General features: G+C 44.1%; 1 protein-coding gene across 2 annotated transcripts; it reads left to right on the top strand.

The window, feature by feature from the left end:
- The first annotated feature begins 7,011 nt into the window (after window positions 1-7,011).
- Window positions 7,012-16,405, top strand: LOC129861952 (gliomedin-like). 2 transcript variants are annotated; one of them, XM_055933182.1, is made up of 12 exons: window positions 7,012-8,991; window positions 11,010-11,061; window positions 11,378-11,395; window positions 11,914-12,003; window positions 12,278-12,379; window positions 12,946-13,107; window positions 13,203-13,307; window positions 13,423-14,556; window positions 14,656-14,736; window positions 15,047-15,172; window positions 15,365-15,515; window positions 15,634-16,405. In XM_055933182.1, the coding sequence occupies exons 1-12, from the start codon at window positions 8,524-8,526 to the stop codon at window positions 16,118-16,120; spliced, it is 2,976 nt and encodes a 991-aa protein (XP_055789157.1). In that variant the 5' UTR covers window positions 7,012-8,523; the 3' UTR covers window positions 16,121-16,405. The 2 variants fall into 2 exon arrangements, with proteins under 2 accessions (XP_055789157.1, XP_055789155.1); XM_055933180.1 differs by having other exon boundaries at window positions 14,653-14,736.
- The last annotated feature ends 1,032 nt before the right edge of the window (window positions 16,406-17,437 follow it).

Genomic DNA, 17,437 nt, shown 5'->3' with positions numbered 1-17,437 from the left:
TCCATCCATTCACTCCATTCCATCCATTCCATCCATTCACTCCATTCCATCCATTATACTCCATTCCATCCATTCACTCCATTCCATCCATTCACTCCATTCCATCCATTATACTCCATTCCATCCATTATACTCCATTCCATCCATTCACTCCATTCCATCCATTCCATCCATTCACTCCATTCCATCCATTATACTCCATTCCATCCATTCACTCCATTCCATCCATTCACTCCATTCCATCCATTATACTCCATTCCATCCAATATACTCCCTTCCATTCATTCACTCCATTCCATCCATTATACTCCACTCCATTCCATCCATTATACTCCATTCCATCCATTATACTCCATTCCATCCAATATACTCCATTCCATCCATTCACTCCATTCCATCCATTATACTCCATTCCATCCATTCACTCCATTCCATCCATTATACTCCATTCCATCCATTCACTCCATTCCATCCATTCACTCCATTCCATCCATTATACTCCATTCCATCCATTATACTCCATTCCATCCATTATACTCCATTCCATCCATTCCATCCATTCACTCCATTCCATCCATTATACTCCATTCCATCCATTATACTCCATTCCATCCATTATACTCCATTCCATCCATTCACTCCATTCCATCCATTATACTCCATTCCATCCATTCACTCCATTCCATCCATTATACTCCATTCCATCCATTATACTCCATTCCATCCATTATACTCCATTCCATCCATTCCATCCATTCCATCCATTATACTCCATTCCATCCATTCCATCCATTCACTCCATTCCATCCATTATACTCCATTCCATCCATTATACTCCATTCCATCCATTCACTCCATTCCAGCCATTATACTCCATTCCATCCATTATACTCCATTCCATCCATTATACTCCATTCCATCCATTCCATCCATTCACTCCATTCCATCCATTATACTCCATTCCATCCATTATACTCCATTCCATCCATTATACTCCATTCCATCCATTATACTCCATTCCATCCATTATACTCCATTCCATCCATTATACTCCATTCCAGCCATTATACTCCATTCCAGCCATTATACGCCATACCATCCATTATACTCCATTCCATCCATTATACTCCATTCCATCCATTATACTCCATTCCATCCATTATACTCCATTCCAGCCATTATACTCCATTCCAGCCATTATACGCCATACCATCCATTATACTCCATTCCATCCATTATACTCCATTCCATCCATTATACTCCATTCCATCCATTATACTCCATTCCAGCCATTATACTCCATTCCAGCCATTATACGCCATACCATCCATTCCATCCATTATACTCCATTCCATCCATAACCCAATCAAAATGGAAAGCTCATTAAATGTGGGAATATGCCAGGCCTATTGTATGGATAATATAACAAAAATTAACAAAACTTTTGAAAGCAGATTTATTTTATTTTATAAATACTTTGCTACAATGACACACTTAGTTATCTACCCACCTCGTTCCTTTCTTTTAGCATGTGCACATAGTATAAGTACACCATCATGCTTTCGGGACACGTGTCTTTTCAGATTCAACAATGATTCTTTAGTTGTGGACATTACATCACCACACTCCCTCTCCTGCGCTTGGTCCTCATCTTTGTAAATCACCTTGATTTTACATTTACATTTTACATTTAAGTCATTTAGCAGACGCTCTTATCCAGAGCGACTTACAAATTGGAAAGTTCATACATATTCATCCTGGTCCCCCCGTGGGAATTGAACCCTGGTCCCCCCGTGGGAAATGAACCCACAACCCTGGCGTTGCAAGCGCCATGCTCTACCAACTGAGCCACAAGGGGCCGTGCCACCATCAACTGGGAAAGCAGTTTTGTTCCACTAGCTTCAAACAGCTATAAAGATATTTTGGTGGCGAATTAGATACAATGATTCCCTACGCTATTCAGTGCTTGTTTTCTCACAAACTGAAATTGTGCAAACAGTGTAGAATTTTAGTAACCAGGCAATTACAGTGCGATTTCCACTAGATAACACAGCCACAAAGTCAGAAACAAGCTTTACCAGTTTGATATTTAATTGTATTTATTTCTCATTTATTTAACCAGGTAGGCCAGTTGAGAACAAGTTCTCATTTACAACTGCGACCTGGCCAAGATAAAGCAAAGCAGTGCGGCAAAAACAACAACACAGAGTTACACATGGAATAAACAAACGTACAGTCAATAACACAATAGAAAAATCTATATACAGTCTGTGCAAATGGAGTAAGGAGGTAAGGCAATAAATATCATTGGGTTATATAAATATATGATAACCACTGGAGTTATTTTGGACAATAATGTCCTCCAGGTTATATGGAAGTCATAGTGTATACTTTGTGTCTCCCCTTTTTATGGTCATGGATCCAGCTTTGGTCGAATTAACGTCATATTTGACCTTTCGTAGCAGATTTAGGCAGCAAGGTTATGAGAATTAGGTTAAGCTTACGAAAACGGTATGGATTAGCTAAAATCCCCCTCCAAAATAATACTTTTGACAATAGCTGGATCCCTTTTTGTAACAGTCCTGACCTATTTATGTTAGTTTTTATGTGTTTTTGGTCAGGGCATGTGTTTTGGGTGGGCAGTCTATGTTACCTGTTTCTATGTTGGTTTCGGTTTGCCTGGTATGGCTCTTGATTAGAGGCAGGTGGTTTGCATTTTCCTCTAATCAAGAGTCATATTTAGGTAGGGCATTATCACTGTGTGTTTGTGGGTGATTGTCTCCTGTGTCTGTGTCTATGTTTGCACCATACGGGACTGTATACGGTTTGTTCATTTCGTTCTTCACGTTGTATGTAAGTTCGTCGTTCAGGTCTGTCTACTTTCGTTTTGTTATTTTGTTAGTTTATAGTGAAGTTCGTGTTTTCGTCTTATCTTTAATAAATCATTATGTCTTCAAAATCCGCTGCGCCTTGGTTCCCTCAATACTCCTCCTTTTCGGTTGAAGAGGAGGAGGATTATCGTAACAGAATCACCCACCAACAAACAGTGACCAAGCGGTATGGGAATGCTCGACGGAGCAATAAGAACTTCTGGACTTGGGAGGAGATCTTGGACGGTAGAGGACCTTGGGCTCAACCAGGGGAATATCGCCGTCCAAAGGAGGAATTGGAAGCAGCGAAGGCTGAGCGGCGCTGGTATGAGGAGGCAGCGAGACGACGCGGTTGGGAGCCGGTGAGTCAGACCAAAAAATTTCTTGGGGGGGGGCACACGAGGAGTGTGGCAAAGCCGGGTAAGATACCCGAGCAAACTCCCCGTGCTTACCGTGGAGGTAGAAGGCGTCGTATTGGTAAGACACCCTGTTATGCGGTAGAGCGCACGGTGTCCCCAGTACGCGTGCTTAGCTCAGTGCGGGCTATTCCACCTTGCCGCACTGGGAGGGCTAGGTTGGGCATCGAGCCGAGTGCCATGAAGCCGGCCCAACGTAGCTGGTCTCCAGTACGTCTCCTCGGGCCGGTGTACATGGCACCAGCCTTACAGGTGGTGTCCCCGGTTCGCCTGCATAGCCCAGTGCGGGCTATTCCACCTCGCCGCACTGGCAGGGCTACGGGGTTCATTCAACCTGGTAGGGTTGGGGAGGCTCGGTGCTCAAGAGCACGTGTCCTCCTTCACGGTCCGGTATATCCGGTGCCACCTCCATGTACCAGTCCTCCGGTGGCAGCCCCCCGTACCAGGCTGTCTCTCCGGGTTCTCTCTCCTGCTGTTTCCTCCTCTCCAGCGCAGCCGGTGCCTAGACCACGCACCAGGCTGTCTCTCCTTCTCCTCCCTACAGAGCTATCTGTCTCCCCAGCGCCATCTGAGCCATCCGTCTCCCCAGCGCCATCTGAGCCATCCGTCTCCCCAGCGCCATCTGAGCCATCCGTCTCTCCAGCGCCATCTGAGCCATCCGTCTCCCCAGCGCCGTCTGAGCCATCCGTCTGCCATGAGCCTGCAAAGCCGCCCGTCTGCCATGAGCCTGCAAAGCCGCCCGTCTGCCATGAGCCTACAGAGCCATCCGCCAGACAGGAGCCGCTAGAGCCGTCAGCCAGACAGGAGCCGCTAGAGCCGTCAGCCAGACAGGATCTGCCAGAGCCGCCAACCAGACAGGATCTGCCAGAGCCGCCAACCAGACAGGATCTGCCAGAGCCGCCAACCAGACAGGATCTGCCAGAGCCGCCAACCAGACAGGATCTGCCAGAGCCGCCAACCAGACAGGATCTGCCAGAGCCGCCAACCAGACAGGATCTGCCAGAGCCGCCAACCAGACAGGATCTGCCAGAGCCGCCAACCAGACAGGATCTGCCAGAGCCGCCAACCAGACAGGATCTGCCAGAGCCGCCAACCAGACAGGATCTGCCAGAGCCGTCAGTGAGCCATGAGCAGCCAGAGCCGTCAGTGAGCCATGAGCAGCCAGAGCCGTCAGTGAGCCATGAGCAGCCAGAGCCGTCAAAGAGCCATGAGCAGCCAGAGCCGTCAGTGAGCCATGAGCAGCCAGAGCCGTCAGAGAGCCATGAGCAGCCAGAGCCGTCAGAGCGCCATGAGCGTCGTGAGCCGTCAGCCTGCCATGAGCGTCGAGAGCCGTCAGCCTGCCATGAGCGTCGAGAGCCGTCAGCCTGCCATGAGCGTCGAGAGCCGTCAGCCTGCCATGAGCGTCGAGAGCCGTCAGCCTGCCATGAGCGTCGAGAGCCGTCAGCCTGCCATGAGCGTAGAGAGCCGTCAGTCTGCCATGAGCGTCGAGAGCCGTCAGCCAGCATGGACCTGCCAGAGCCGTCCAAACAGGACCTGCCAGAGTCCTTCAGCCGGGATCTGCCCCTTGTCCCGGTGCTGCCCCTTGTCCCGGTGCTGCCCCTTGTCCCGGTGCTGCCCCTTGTCCCGGTGCTGCCCCTTGTCCCGGTGCTGCCCCTTGTCCCGGTGCTGCCCCTTGTCCCGGTGCTGCCCCTTGTCCCGGTGCTGCCCCTTGTCCCGGTGCTGCCCCTTGTCCCGGTGCTGCCCCTTATTCCAGTGATGGTCCTTATCCTGGTGCTGCCCCTTGTTTTTGTGCTGCCCCTTGTCCCGGTGCTACCCCTTGTCCCGGTGCTGCCCCTTGTTCCGGTGCTAGCTGATTATTTAGGGGAAGGTAATGTTTGGGTGGTCAGTGGTAGGGGTAGAAAGAAGAGGGGAGTGACTATGGTGGTATGGGGACAGCGTCCGGAACCGGAACCACCACCGTGGTCAACTGCCCACCCGGACCCTCCCCTGGACTTTGTGCTGGTGCGCCCGGCGTTCGCACCTTGGGGGGGGGGTACTGTAACAGTCCTGACCTATTTATGTTAGTTTTTATGTGTTTTTGGTCAGGGCATGTGTTTTGGGTGGGCAGTCTATGTTACCTGTTTCTATGTTGGTTTCGGTTTGCCTGGTATGGCTCTTGATTAGAGGCAGGTGGTTTGCATTTTCCTCTAATCAAGAGTCATATTTAGGTAGGGCATTATCACTGTGTGTTTGTGGGTGATTGTCTCCTGTGATGTCTATCGTGTTGTCGATGTTTTTCACATTTGGAGCTGTTTTGCTGTTCGTTCGTTTTGATGTTCGTTCCTGTTCGTAAGTTTACGTTTGTCCATGTAAGTTTATGTTCAGGTTCCGTTGTACGTCGTTTTCTTATTTTGTAAGTTTTTTGAAAGTATTTTGTTTTGTTTCGTGTTGCCATCAGTTCATCGTTATAAATAAAGATGGCATATTTCCCTGACTCCGCATTTTGGTCCGAAGATCCTTCTCTCCTCACCTCTTCTGAGGATGAGGAGAGCGACAGCTCTAACACTTTTAGCCAGGACCCCTTTTTACATAAACCTAGATTACATGGTCGCATTCAAGACAAGGTCGTTTTTATTGATCTGTTGTCAGTGTCAGTAGAGCCTAGACTACCATCGTATTAAAAAAGATTCTGCTAATTTCTCCACTCGTATAAACTGTAGAATTGCATGAAATGTTTATCAAAGGCAACATTTTCCAGTGCAAAGGAAACGTCTCTGATATAGCCTATAAACCTATGCCACTACACGCTTATCAGCCACAGCCACAAATTATCACTAGCCACTGCTCATAACATTAGGAAGAGTAGATGATAGATGCATGCAGCCCTTTGTTATAAAGGTGCATTTTTATGGTGAAAAATAGCTTCCCCAAAAACGTTAAACTCACACCACACATGCTAATTGCTAGACTACAAGCTATTTACAGTACCAGTCAAACGTTTGGACACACCTACTCATTCAAGGGTTTTTCTTGATTTTTTACTATTTTCTACATTGTAGAATAATAGTGAAGACATCAACACTATGAAATAACACATATGGAATCATGTAGTAACCAAAAAAAAGTGTTAAACAAATCTAAATAGATTGGAGAAGCATGGAGGAGGAGGTGTGATGATGTGGGGGGGATTTGCTGGTGACACTGTCAGGGATTTATTTAGAATTCAAGGCACACAACTAGCATGGCTTCCACAGCATTCTGCAGCGATACACCATCCCATCTGGTTTGCGCTTAGTGGGACTATCATTTGTTTTTCAACAGGACAATGACCCAACACACCTTCATGCTGTGTAAGGGATATTTGACCAAGAAGGAGGGGGATGGAGTGCTGCATCAGATGACCTGGCCTCCACAATCACCATACCTCAACCCAATTGAGATGGTTTGGGATGAGTTGGACCACAGAGTGAAGAAAAAGCAACCAGCAAGAGCTCAGCATATGTGGGAACTCCTTCAAGACTGTTGGAAAAACATTCCTCATGAAGCTGGTTGAGAGAATGCCAAGAGTGTGCAAAGCTGTCATCAAGGCAAAGGGTGGCTACTTTGAAGAATCTAAAATATATTTAGATTTGTTTAACACTTTTATTTTTACTACATGATTCCATATGTGTTATTTCATAGTTTTTATGTCTTCACTATTATTCTACAATGTAGAAAATAGTGAAAATAAAGAAAAACCCTTGATTCCTAAAGGCTGTTTCACTCAGTTAACGAAGACTGGTATTTTGGCCTGTAGGTGTATCCAAACGTTTGACTGGTACTGAATACTGAAAAACAATGAGTGACCGACAGAAAGGGAACTGATATCACTGTATGTAATACTGAGTGACCGACAGAAAGGGAACTTATATCACTGTATGTAATACTGAGTGACCAACAGAAAGGGAACTGATATCACTGTATGTTATACTGAGTGACCGACAGAAAGGGAACTGATTTCACTGTATGTAATACTGAGTGACCGACAGAAAGGGAACTGATATCACTGTATGTAATACTGAGTGACCGACAGAAAGGGAACTGATATCACTGTATGTTATACTGAGTGACCGACAGAAAGGGAACTTATATCATTGTATGTTATACTGAGTGACTGACAGAAAGGGAACTGATATCACTGTATGTTATACTGAGTGACTGACAGAAAGGGAACTCATATCACTGTATGTTATACTGAGTGACTGACAGAAAGGGAACTGATATCACTGTATGTTATACTGAGTGACTGACAGAAAGGGAACTCATATCACTGTATGTTATACTGAGTGACTGACAGAAAGGGAACTGATATCACTGTATGTTATACTGAGTGACTGACAGAAAGGGAACTGATATCACACTCCTACTCTGTGCCATTGTGGATTGGTGCTACAGGAAAATAATTATGTGGAAATGACGTGCCAGTACAATTATGGATATTACTGTATGTAAGGATGTTAACATGGTGCTTTCAGCTTTTCAGAAACAAAGAAAGTCTTACAACGGAGCGTACTGGTCTATGTGCTCATCATTCAATGGGCTCAGTTCAAGTCTCACTTGTCCACTTAAAGAATGCTTTCCTTGTTCCCAGAATTATCTTGAAAAACTTTAGCACATTTTTTGTTTTCAGGCAGCCATGCAACTTGGCAATAAATCAACCCCCTAAAACACCACAATAAGAATTTGAAATTAGAACGATAAAAGGAAAAGTCCCGTTGCAGCTGAATCCATTTCATGTCCCATATATGGTCACTGCTGCTGCTGATAAATCAAGTCAAAAGGACATTGGACACTAAAGCTCTTTTCCAGAAGTTTCCAGAGTTGCGCAATGAAATCTTGTTTGACACTCAGAAAAGACAAGTTGTTTTGTGCCTTCGGAAAGCTTTTTACTACAACTTTTCTTCGGATTTCTTCAAATAGTTCTTCTGTAATTCTGTCTCTCGTTCGTTACCTAGCAATAGCATACAACTGTCTGTAACATAGTATGTTTGTGTCTCACGCTGGATGTAAGATCCAGCGTGTAGATCACTGAGTTCTGTATTTGGGTATCGGATGTATGCGCCTAGATCACTGAGTTCTGTGTGTCAGTAGGGACTAGTGGAACACATCCAGAGAGGAAGCCGTGAACTAAAAAGCTTGTCGGTAGCATATTTTCAACTTTCATAAAAAAAAATATTTTTTGGGGGGGGGTACTGTCAGGACTCAGGACAGGAAGTAGGATGATAAGGGAGGGAGGTGGAGGTGGTTGTCTGGGACTCCCAGGGATGTTTCGAGTGTTCTTGTTGGGGACTTGTGCTCTTACGGTCCTGAGCTCTGCAGGCTTGGTGTTCCTTCTGGTGCAACACATGCACCTGTCAGCCCACCTGGCCCGGTTGGATCTACAACTCCAGGTGCTCTCAGAGACCTCTGGCGCCGTGCTGCATCATTCTGCAGCAGTATCCCTCCGGGCCAGCAGGGACCCTGGAGAGGAGACTGATAGGTTGCAGGAGCTCTCCGAGGAATCTGGGTTGCAGACATCACCCCACAGGACCAGCAGGGAAGGCCCAGGCGGAGAGGAGGCAGAAAGGGAGCTGCGGCATGGTCGACCCCGCAGTAAGAGGAGCAAGGCTGGGAAACACCAGACTAAACGACAGCAGAAACGTGAAGACAGGGACATGATGATGGTGATGACATACTCTATGGTCCCGGTAAGAATCCTCAGACATATTTACGACATGAATTAGAGACAGTATGTTATGTGCTTACTAAGTGAGTCATAGTAGGTTATTTAAAATAAAATAACATCCTTTATTTAACTAGGCAAGTCAGTTAAGAACAAATTCTTATTTTCAATAACAGCCTAGGAACAGTGGGTTAACTGCCTTGTTCAGGGGGCAGAACAACATATTTTTACCTTGTCAGCTCGGGGGATTCGATCTTGCAACTTTTCAGTTACTAGTCCAACGCTCTAATCACTAGGCTACCTGCCGCCCCTCCACTCTAACCACTAGGCTACCTGCCGCCCCTCCACTCTAAGCACTAGGTTACCTGCCGCCCCTCCACTCTAACCACTAGGCTACCTGCCGCCCCTCCGCTCTAACCACTAGGCTACCTGCCTCCCCTCCACTCTAACCACTAGGCTACCTGCCGCCCCTCCGCTCTAACCACTAGGCTACCTGCCGCCCCTCCACTCTAACCACTAGGCTACCTGCCGACCCTACACTCTAACCACTAGGCTACCTGCCGCCCCAGTTAGATAGTTATTGTATGTTATTTTTGTAATTTAGTGACTGGATACATTTTTATACTTCTTTCTCGTACTGATCCCTTACTGGGAATTGAACCCAACAAAACCCCCGGTGTTGCAAGTGCTGAGCCACATTGGATCATACCATAAGTTACGTGGTATGTACAGTATAAAACTGTAACAAGACTCTGTTACGGTTTAAGACAAGACCAGCTGTGACTTTCACGGTTTGGGTATTGAGTTTTGTCTTACGCATGTAGATCATCATTTATGATTACACAACGTTACGTTATTGTAGAGGAAGGGAGATTCAATCTGGAATAGTTTAGTATTCTCCCTCTCCATATGTTCAGAGTCATTTCCTTTTTCACTCTTCTGGGATTAGCAGAAATGTCTTTCCTATGCCAAGAATCATCTCATTGGAAGACTCTGGATATAGGATTAAGAGGAGCAAAACTGAGCATGCGTCTGAAATATATCCTATTCCCTATATAGTGCACTACTTTATACCATAGCCCTATAGAACTCTATTCCCTATATAGTGCACTAATTTTAGAAAAGGTTATATAGGACCCTGGTCAACAGTAGTGCACTATATATAGGGATTAGGGTTCTATAGGACCCTGGTCAAAAGTAGTGCACTATATTTTGGGAATAAGGTTAAATAGTGCCCTGGTCTAAAGTAGTACACTATAATGGGAATAGGGTTCCATTTTGGACTCATGCGGTGGCTTGGTACTCTGCCAAACTCATCCTATCCTCTGGGCCTTGGCTAACCACAGAGAGACCCACTTGGCTGGAGAAATGTCACACTTTCTGAATGACACAGGAAATTAACATCAAACCGAACAGTGTAAAGAAGAAACAACTGGCTGTATTTTTAGGTACATGATTCATCTAGTTTCTCTAAACTGGAGCTAATGGTTAAGTTGCTGTTATTGATCTAGAGGCGAAAGAAACGCACACCTATTTAGGCGAGGTGCTGGTTAGCGGAGCGGAACACTTCAAAAAATTATAAAATAAAGGAGAGCAGGACACTCTAGGAGCTCAAGATGCAGAAATATTTATGTCCAACGTTTGGACAGACAAGCTGCCTTCATCAGGGTATAATGACAAACACTGCAGGATGACTCCTTTATATAGGGACATCGCCTAGTGTTTCTGCTGTCGTTTATATTTATAGATGTCAAAAGACACACACAGGCGTCTGTAATCAGCGTGTGGCCTGATATCATTGGTTAATTCTCATATATTAAAATAGCATACAAAGAAAACATAAATGGATAGCGTACGATCATAGATACAATGTGGCTACATAAGCCTACAAACATTTACAACAGACAAAATCACAAGAATGGCTTCAGATCAAAGTCAACGTTGAGACCGAGAGGAGCAAGGGTCTTTAAGTGAAAGATCCAAGTTGTAGTGTCCTTTAAGTTGCTGTTATTGTCACCGTTTCCCTTTACTTCTGTCTTTCAGATCAAGGTCCTGTTGGAACTATGTAACAGCACAGAAGACATGTGTTTAACAGGTGTGTTGTTGTGATTGAAATAGCTCTTCTAATATCTAGGGTGCACAGGTAAGAAAAACACATTTGTTTATTTTGAAAACTACAATTATTAAAATAAAAACATTAGCAACAGCCTTAATGTCGGAACTAGAAGCACAAGCATTTCGCTACACTCGCATTAACATCTGCTAACCATGTGTATGTGACAAAGAAAATTTGATTTGATTTTAATACAGACAGTACCTCATTGAAATGCTGTATGTTGCCTATTGCACATGAAATGGACATGAATACAAAAAGTTCCATTCCTAACCATTCATTCCATCCTACATTACAGGCTTACCAGGACCTCCAGGTAAAACAATCAACAACACTTTGCATCAATCAAAGCATGACAAAAGGGGGAAAGGTGGGATACCTTCAACTGAAATCTGTCTTACACATTTAACCCAAACCCCTCTGAATCAGAGGTGTGGGGGGCTGCCTTAATCAACATCCACTTTGTCGGCACCCGGGGAACAGTGGGTTAACTGCCTTGTTCAGGGCCCGGGGAACAGTGGTTTAACTGCCTTGTTCAGGGCCCGGGGAACAGTGGGTTAACTGCCTTGTTCAGGGCCCGGGGAACAGTGGGTTAACTGCCTTGTTCAGGGCCCGGGGAACAGTGGGTTAACTGCCTTGTTCAGGGCCCGGGGAACAGTGGGTTAACTGCCTTGTTCAGGGCCCGGGGAACAGTGGGTTAACTGCCTTGTTCAGGGGGCAGAACGATAGATTTTGTACCATGTCAGCTCGGGGATTTGATCCAGTAACCTCTAAAAAAGGCATCTAGTCATACCTGTAGTTATCGATGATCATACAGGATGATATCTGTTCAAGGCACTCCGGGTGTGGATGGGAAGCCAGGAGTCAATGCTACAGAAGGCATACCAGGACCACCTGGAGCTGCAGGGAGACGAGGGAAAAAAGGTCAGACACTGTTGGTGGTATGTGATTTTTCCCCCCCCATGCACAAGTGCTCTATTATACTGTACATGTGCAGACCAGTGGAGGCTGGTGTCACCTTAAATTGGAGGACTTGTAATTCATTGTATTCCAGCCATTACAATGATTCCATCTTCCAATTCAAAGTGACACCAGCCTCCACTGGTAAAGACCTAATGAAACTAAATAATTTAAAGAAATCAGTCAACAACAAAAAAAATCCATCCATAACTATCATGATGACCCCTTGCCTGTTCAGGTCCACCTGGAGAGAGAGGGGAGCCTGGGGTAAAAGGAGACGTGGGACACCCTGGACCTCCAGGACTGAAGGACGAGGCTTCCAATGACACCATCATAGAGGGTAAAAGAGGGTAGAGTTCTCATTCTCTTAAAAATCCATCTTACTAGCTCACCCTACTAGCTCAACCTACTAGATCACCTTACTAGTTCATCTTACTAGCTCACCCTACTAGATCACCCTACTAGTTCACCTTACTAGCTCACCCTACTAGTTCATCTTACTAGATCACCCTACTAGTTCATCTTACTAGCTCACCCTACTAGTTCATCTTACTAGATCACCCTACTAGTTAATCTTACTAAATCACCCTACTAGTTAATCTTACTAAATCACCCTACTAGTTAATCTTACTAGCTCAACCTACTAGTTCATCTTACTAGATCACCCTACTAGTTAATCTTACTAGCTCAACCTACTAGTTCATCTTACTAGATCACCCTACTAGTTCATCTTACTAGATCATCCTCAACTACATTTGAGCTACTAACACTGATTTTGCAGATAGTTACAATTTATGTTTTACTTGCAATGATCATAATTGTATAACATACTGTAAATGAATAAACTAAATGTTAGTTTATCTGAGAAACCTGTTCAGATCCCGTGCCTCTGATTTGTGTTTGAAGGGCCTCCGGGTCCAAGGGGCCCTCCTGGCCCTGCCGGTCCCCCTGGTCTACCTGGCCCCCCAGCGACCTTAGAGGACCCAGAACCCTCTAGAAATAGGACCATGAGAGCCCACCTGTTAGAGAACACCTGTCTCCATCAAGCCAACATGTCTGACTCTCTGAGTGAGTATGCTGTCAGAGATTCCACCAACAATGACATGCATTTATCCTCACTGTCACTGTAAAACACTGTTCCATTTTTTTCTCTACACTCTTAGGTACAGAGAATACAGCCCCAAGCAGTGACACCTTGAATGTAACCAACGCAGAGAATGTTAATCGAACCATCAGAGCACACATCCATCAAGCCAACATGTCTACGGGTGAGCATACTGTCCTGGCAGAGATTCCACCAACAACAACTCAGAATCACTATGTATGAACATACGTTTATTCCTCAGTGTAAAAAAAAACACTGTTGCATCTCTCTTCCCTTAGAGTCAGCGAATCTAGCCGCAAGTAATGACACGTTGAATGTAACTGACACAGAGAATGAGGAAGCAAATAACCGACAAATGACATACATAAAGATTGTGGAAGAAGCACCTTTGAACGTAACTGACACCGAGATTGTGGAAGAAAGACCTTTGAACGTAACTGACACCGAGATTGTGGAAGAAAGACCTTTGAACGTAACTGACATCGAGACTGTGGAAGAAGGACCTTTGTACGTAACTGACAGTGAGATTGTGGAAGAAGGACCTTGGAACGTAACTGACATCGAGATTGTGGAAGAAAGACCTTTGAACGTAACTGACATCGAGACTGTGGAAGAAGGACCTTTGTACGTAACTGACAGTGAGATTGTGGAAGAAGGACCTTGGAACGTAACTGACATTGAGATTGTGGAAGAAAGACCTTTGAACGTAACTGACATCGAGACTGTGGAAGAAGGACCTTTGTACGTAACTGACAGTGAGATTGTGGAAGAAGGACCTTGGAACGTAACTGACATCGAGATTGTGGAAGAAGGACTTTTGAACGTAACTGACAGCGAGATTGTGGAAGAAGGACCTTTGTACGTAACTGACAGTGAGATTGTGGAAGAAGGACCTTGGAACGTAACTGACATCGAGATTGTGGAAGAAGGACTTTTGAACGTAACTGACAGCGAGATTGTGGAAGACGAACCTTTGTACGTAACTGACATCGAGATTGTGGAAGGACCTTTGAACGTAACTGACATTGAGTTTACGGAAGAAGCTCCTTTGAACGTAACTGACACCGAGATTGTGGAAGAAGGATCTTTGAACGTAACTGACATCGAGATTGTGGAAGAAGGATCTTTGAACGTAACTGACAGCGAGATTGTGGAAGAAGGACCTTTGAACGTAACTGACATTGAGTTTACGGAAGAAGCTCCTTTAAACGTAACTGACACCGAGATTGTGGAAGAAGGATCTTTGAACGTAACTGACATCGAGATTGTGGAAGAAGGACCTTTGAACGTAACTGACACCGAGATTGTGGAAGAAGGACCTTTGAACGTAACTCACACTGAGAATGTAGAAGAAGGACCTTTGAGCGTAACTGACAGCGAGATTGTGGAAGAAGCAGCATTTAAGAAAACTGGTATGAAACTATTTAAATCTATTAAGGGGTTGAATTAGGATGGTGAAGGTATTTAAATTGTCTTCATAATTGATTGCATTTTATGTTCATTTTCAGCAGAAATCTTCTCTGCTCCCACAACTGACACCTTGAATGTAACCGACACAGAGGATGCGAAAGAAGCACCTGTTTGGAAAGCTGGTATCAGAACTATTTCTACATAGGCAATACTGGGGGTTCAATTGGGATGTTGAAGGTAGATTATTTTTCTTCATAATTGGTTGCATTTTGTCAACAGAAGGCCTCAAAGTCTTCACTGTTCCCTCCAATATAACCACAGCGTTTAAAGGTACAGTCTGGAAGCTTAGTTTGTACTACTGTCCTGTACCTTCAACCTTTACTCATGAGCGCCCCCTAGTGGAAACGGTTGGTTAGTGAAGTCTTTTACGTCATTTCAAAACATTGTCATTATTTCATTTTCCCTAGTGACGTTTCTCTTTCGTATCCATAGAATACATTATCAAAAGCATAACATGCTTTCCAAACGTCACTAAAATGGGAACCACATTTGGAGTTTGGATGCGAGATGCAGCCCGGGTGAACGATAACCACATTTGGATGGCTGAACACTTTTTAGGTACAGTACTTTTTGCAAGTCGTAAAGAAAATACAAATAATATTGAGGAAATATATTTTATAATAGGGGAAAACTCAAGGCCAAAGAAAGAAATCAGCTGGTACAATACATAACGTTTATATAAGTTGCAACAAATGAAACAATTTCCAGCAGAAAGATACTGTGTGTTGCGATTTACATTTGGCTTTTCAGGTCGAGTCTTGCAGGAGTACAAGAGCATTGCATCATTTCCTAACGGTAGCACCAAGTCTATTGACATGAGGAAGTTGTACCAGGGTTGTGGCCACATCATCTACAATGGGTCTATGTACTATCACAATGCGGGAACCTCGAAAGTTGTCAAGTAAGCGTTTCTTTACTGCAGTTCAAAGCAACACATATATCTATCCAGATATGTTTCCAAAATCTTGTACATGATTCCTAAGTATCTGACCCATTCTCAATATTTTGCTTTTTAACAGGGATAATCTGAAGACCAGGAGATTACAGACATTGGCCATTGAGAATGCTCTTTACCACAATCGAACCTACCTCTTCTACAACTCCAAGACATACTTTAAGTTTGCTGTGGACGAGAACGGACTGTGGCTCATATATGCTTCAGTTGTCAACGGAACCATGATGGTTGCCAAGCTTAATCACAAGAGTTTTTCTGTGTTGTCTGTGGTTAGCACGTCCTATCCTGTACCGAACGCTGGGAATGCCTTTGTTGCGTGTGGAGTTCTGTATATGACTGACACCAAAGACACAAAAGTCACACATGCCTTTGACTTAATGAAAGAGAAACCTTTGAATGTAAGTTTGGATCTTAGATCAGCCAATGGTATTATGGCTATGTTGTCATATTATCCCCCAAATCATCTTTTGTATATGTGGGACAACAGCTATGTGAAAATATGCAAGGCTTATTTTACTTCGGATGAAAAAAAGTCTAGTCAAATGTTATGATCGTAAATAAATCTTATGATCGTGGGAGACATTCTGCCTAGGAGAATACAGCCACAAGTAGTGACACCTTGAATGTAACCAATGTAGAGAAGGTTCTATTAACAATCAGAGCACACACCCATCAAGCCAACATGCCTATCACTGTCCTGGGAGAGTGTTCTAATTTTTTAAGAATTTGAGTGTCATAAAATATTCATTTTTGTATAATATTTGGCATCGATATTTTTCTCATTCATTCTCATTCATGTTGTACAATTACCAATAAAAACATGTTTTCTTTTCATATTTTACAGTAATTCTCTATCTGATCCTCAATTCAATCAGCTGTAAATCCAGCCCTCATTCCCTTTCAAAGTTTGATAATGCGATACACTACATATGCTAAAGTCTGACCTCAAAACATAAATAGAAAAAAAAACTAAATTCTGTAACAATGCGAACAGAACAAAACAGAGGTAGCAAGTAGGCCTAGTAAACAGAATATCAGATCAATAAAGGCCTGACACAATCTATATTTAGGCTAGTTAAAAACACAGTAAACAAAAGGTGAATGGAGACCCAAACAACCAAAACATAGCCTAAAGCCTACTACGGCGAGATGTATCCATGCACAGCTGTCTTGCCAAACAAATAGGCCTATAGGCCGCTTAAATCATTCAAAATCACAGCGGAAGCCAATCCAGCAAGAAGAAAAAAAAACATATGAAAATATGCACCGCCCTATGTGACTCCCAATCACAGCCGGTTGTGATACAGCCTGGATTCGAACCAGGCACTGTAGTGACACTTTAGACCGATGTGCCACTCGGGAGCCTAGCTGCTCCAGTGGCTTTCCATAGTCCTCCTACACACACCGTGGCATGCTCTTTCCATTGTGCTGGCGTAGCGGAGATACAGATTTTGCGCCAACCTGGCACTCAATTATTTGAACTTTATTGCTAGTTTTATACAGGGACATAAAACTAAAACTGAGGGGGCTCGGCCCCTTTTTGCCCCCTCGTGGTGCCAGTGCCTATTGGGGTGGGGTCTAGGCCCCATCCTTAAATTGGAGAATATTGCATTTTTCAAACATTATACTTAATTCTATTTCTGAATATCTCTTGTTTGAGCTGTCTGTATCCTCCTGACTGGTGTTTTTTTTTTTTTTTTTTTTAAATAAACAAAATATGCTTCTCTGATAAAATATTGAAAGGACTGTGAGTCTTATTCAGTACATTTTCGTTGTTGGTTGCTTTTCTAAAGTCTACCAACCATGCCAGCAAAGATAGTTATACAAGCTAGCTACTCTAACGTGAGTGAAAGCCTGAAATGGATTAC

This window comes from Salvelinus fontinalis, chromosome 9, assembly GCF_029448725.1.
Source record: "Salvelinus fontinalis isolate EN_2023a chromosome 9, ASM2944872v1, whole genome shotgun sequence".
In the NCBI taxonomy this organism is placed as follows: domain Eukaryota; kingdom Metazoa; phylum Chordata; class Actinopteri; order Salmoniformes; family Salmonidae; genus Salvelinus; species Salvelinus fontinalis.
The sequence above is the reverse complement of the archived record's forward strand: the minus strand, read 5'-3'. Positions and strand labels throughout refer to the sequence as shown.

Bases quoted from the DNA above. Each gene is read 5' to 3' on its own strand.
- LOC129861952 (XM_055933180.1), top strand. From the start codon at position 8,524: ATGATAAGGGAGGGAGGTGGAGGTGGTTGTCTGGGACTCCCAGGGATG. The intron at 12,004-12,277 runs GTCAGACACTGT...TTGCCTGTTCAG, and splicing joins AGGGAGACGAGGGAAAAAAG to GTCCACCTGGAGAGAGAGGG. The intron at 13,108-13,202 runs GTGAGTATGCTG...CTACACTCTTAG, and splicing joins CAACATGTCTGACTCTCTGA to GTACAGAGAATACAGCCCCA.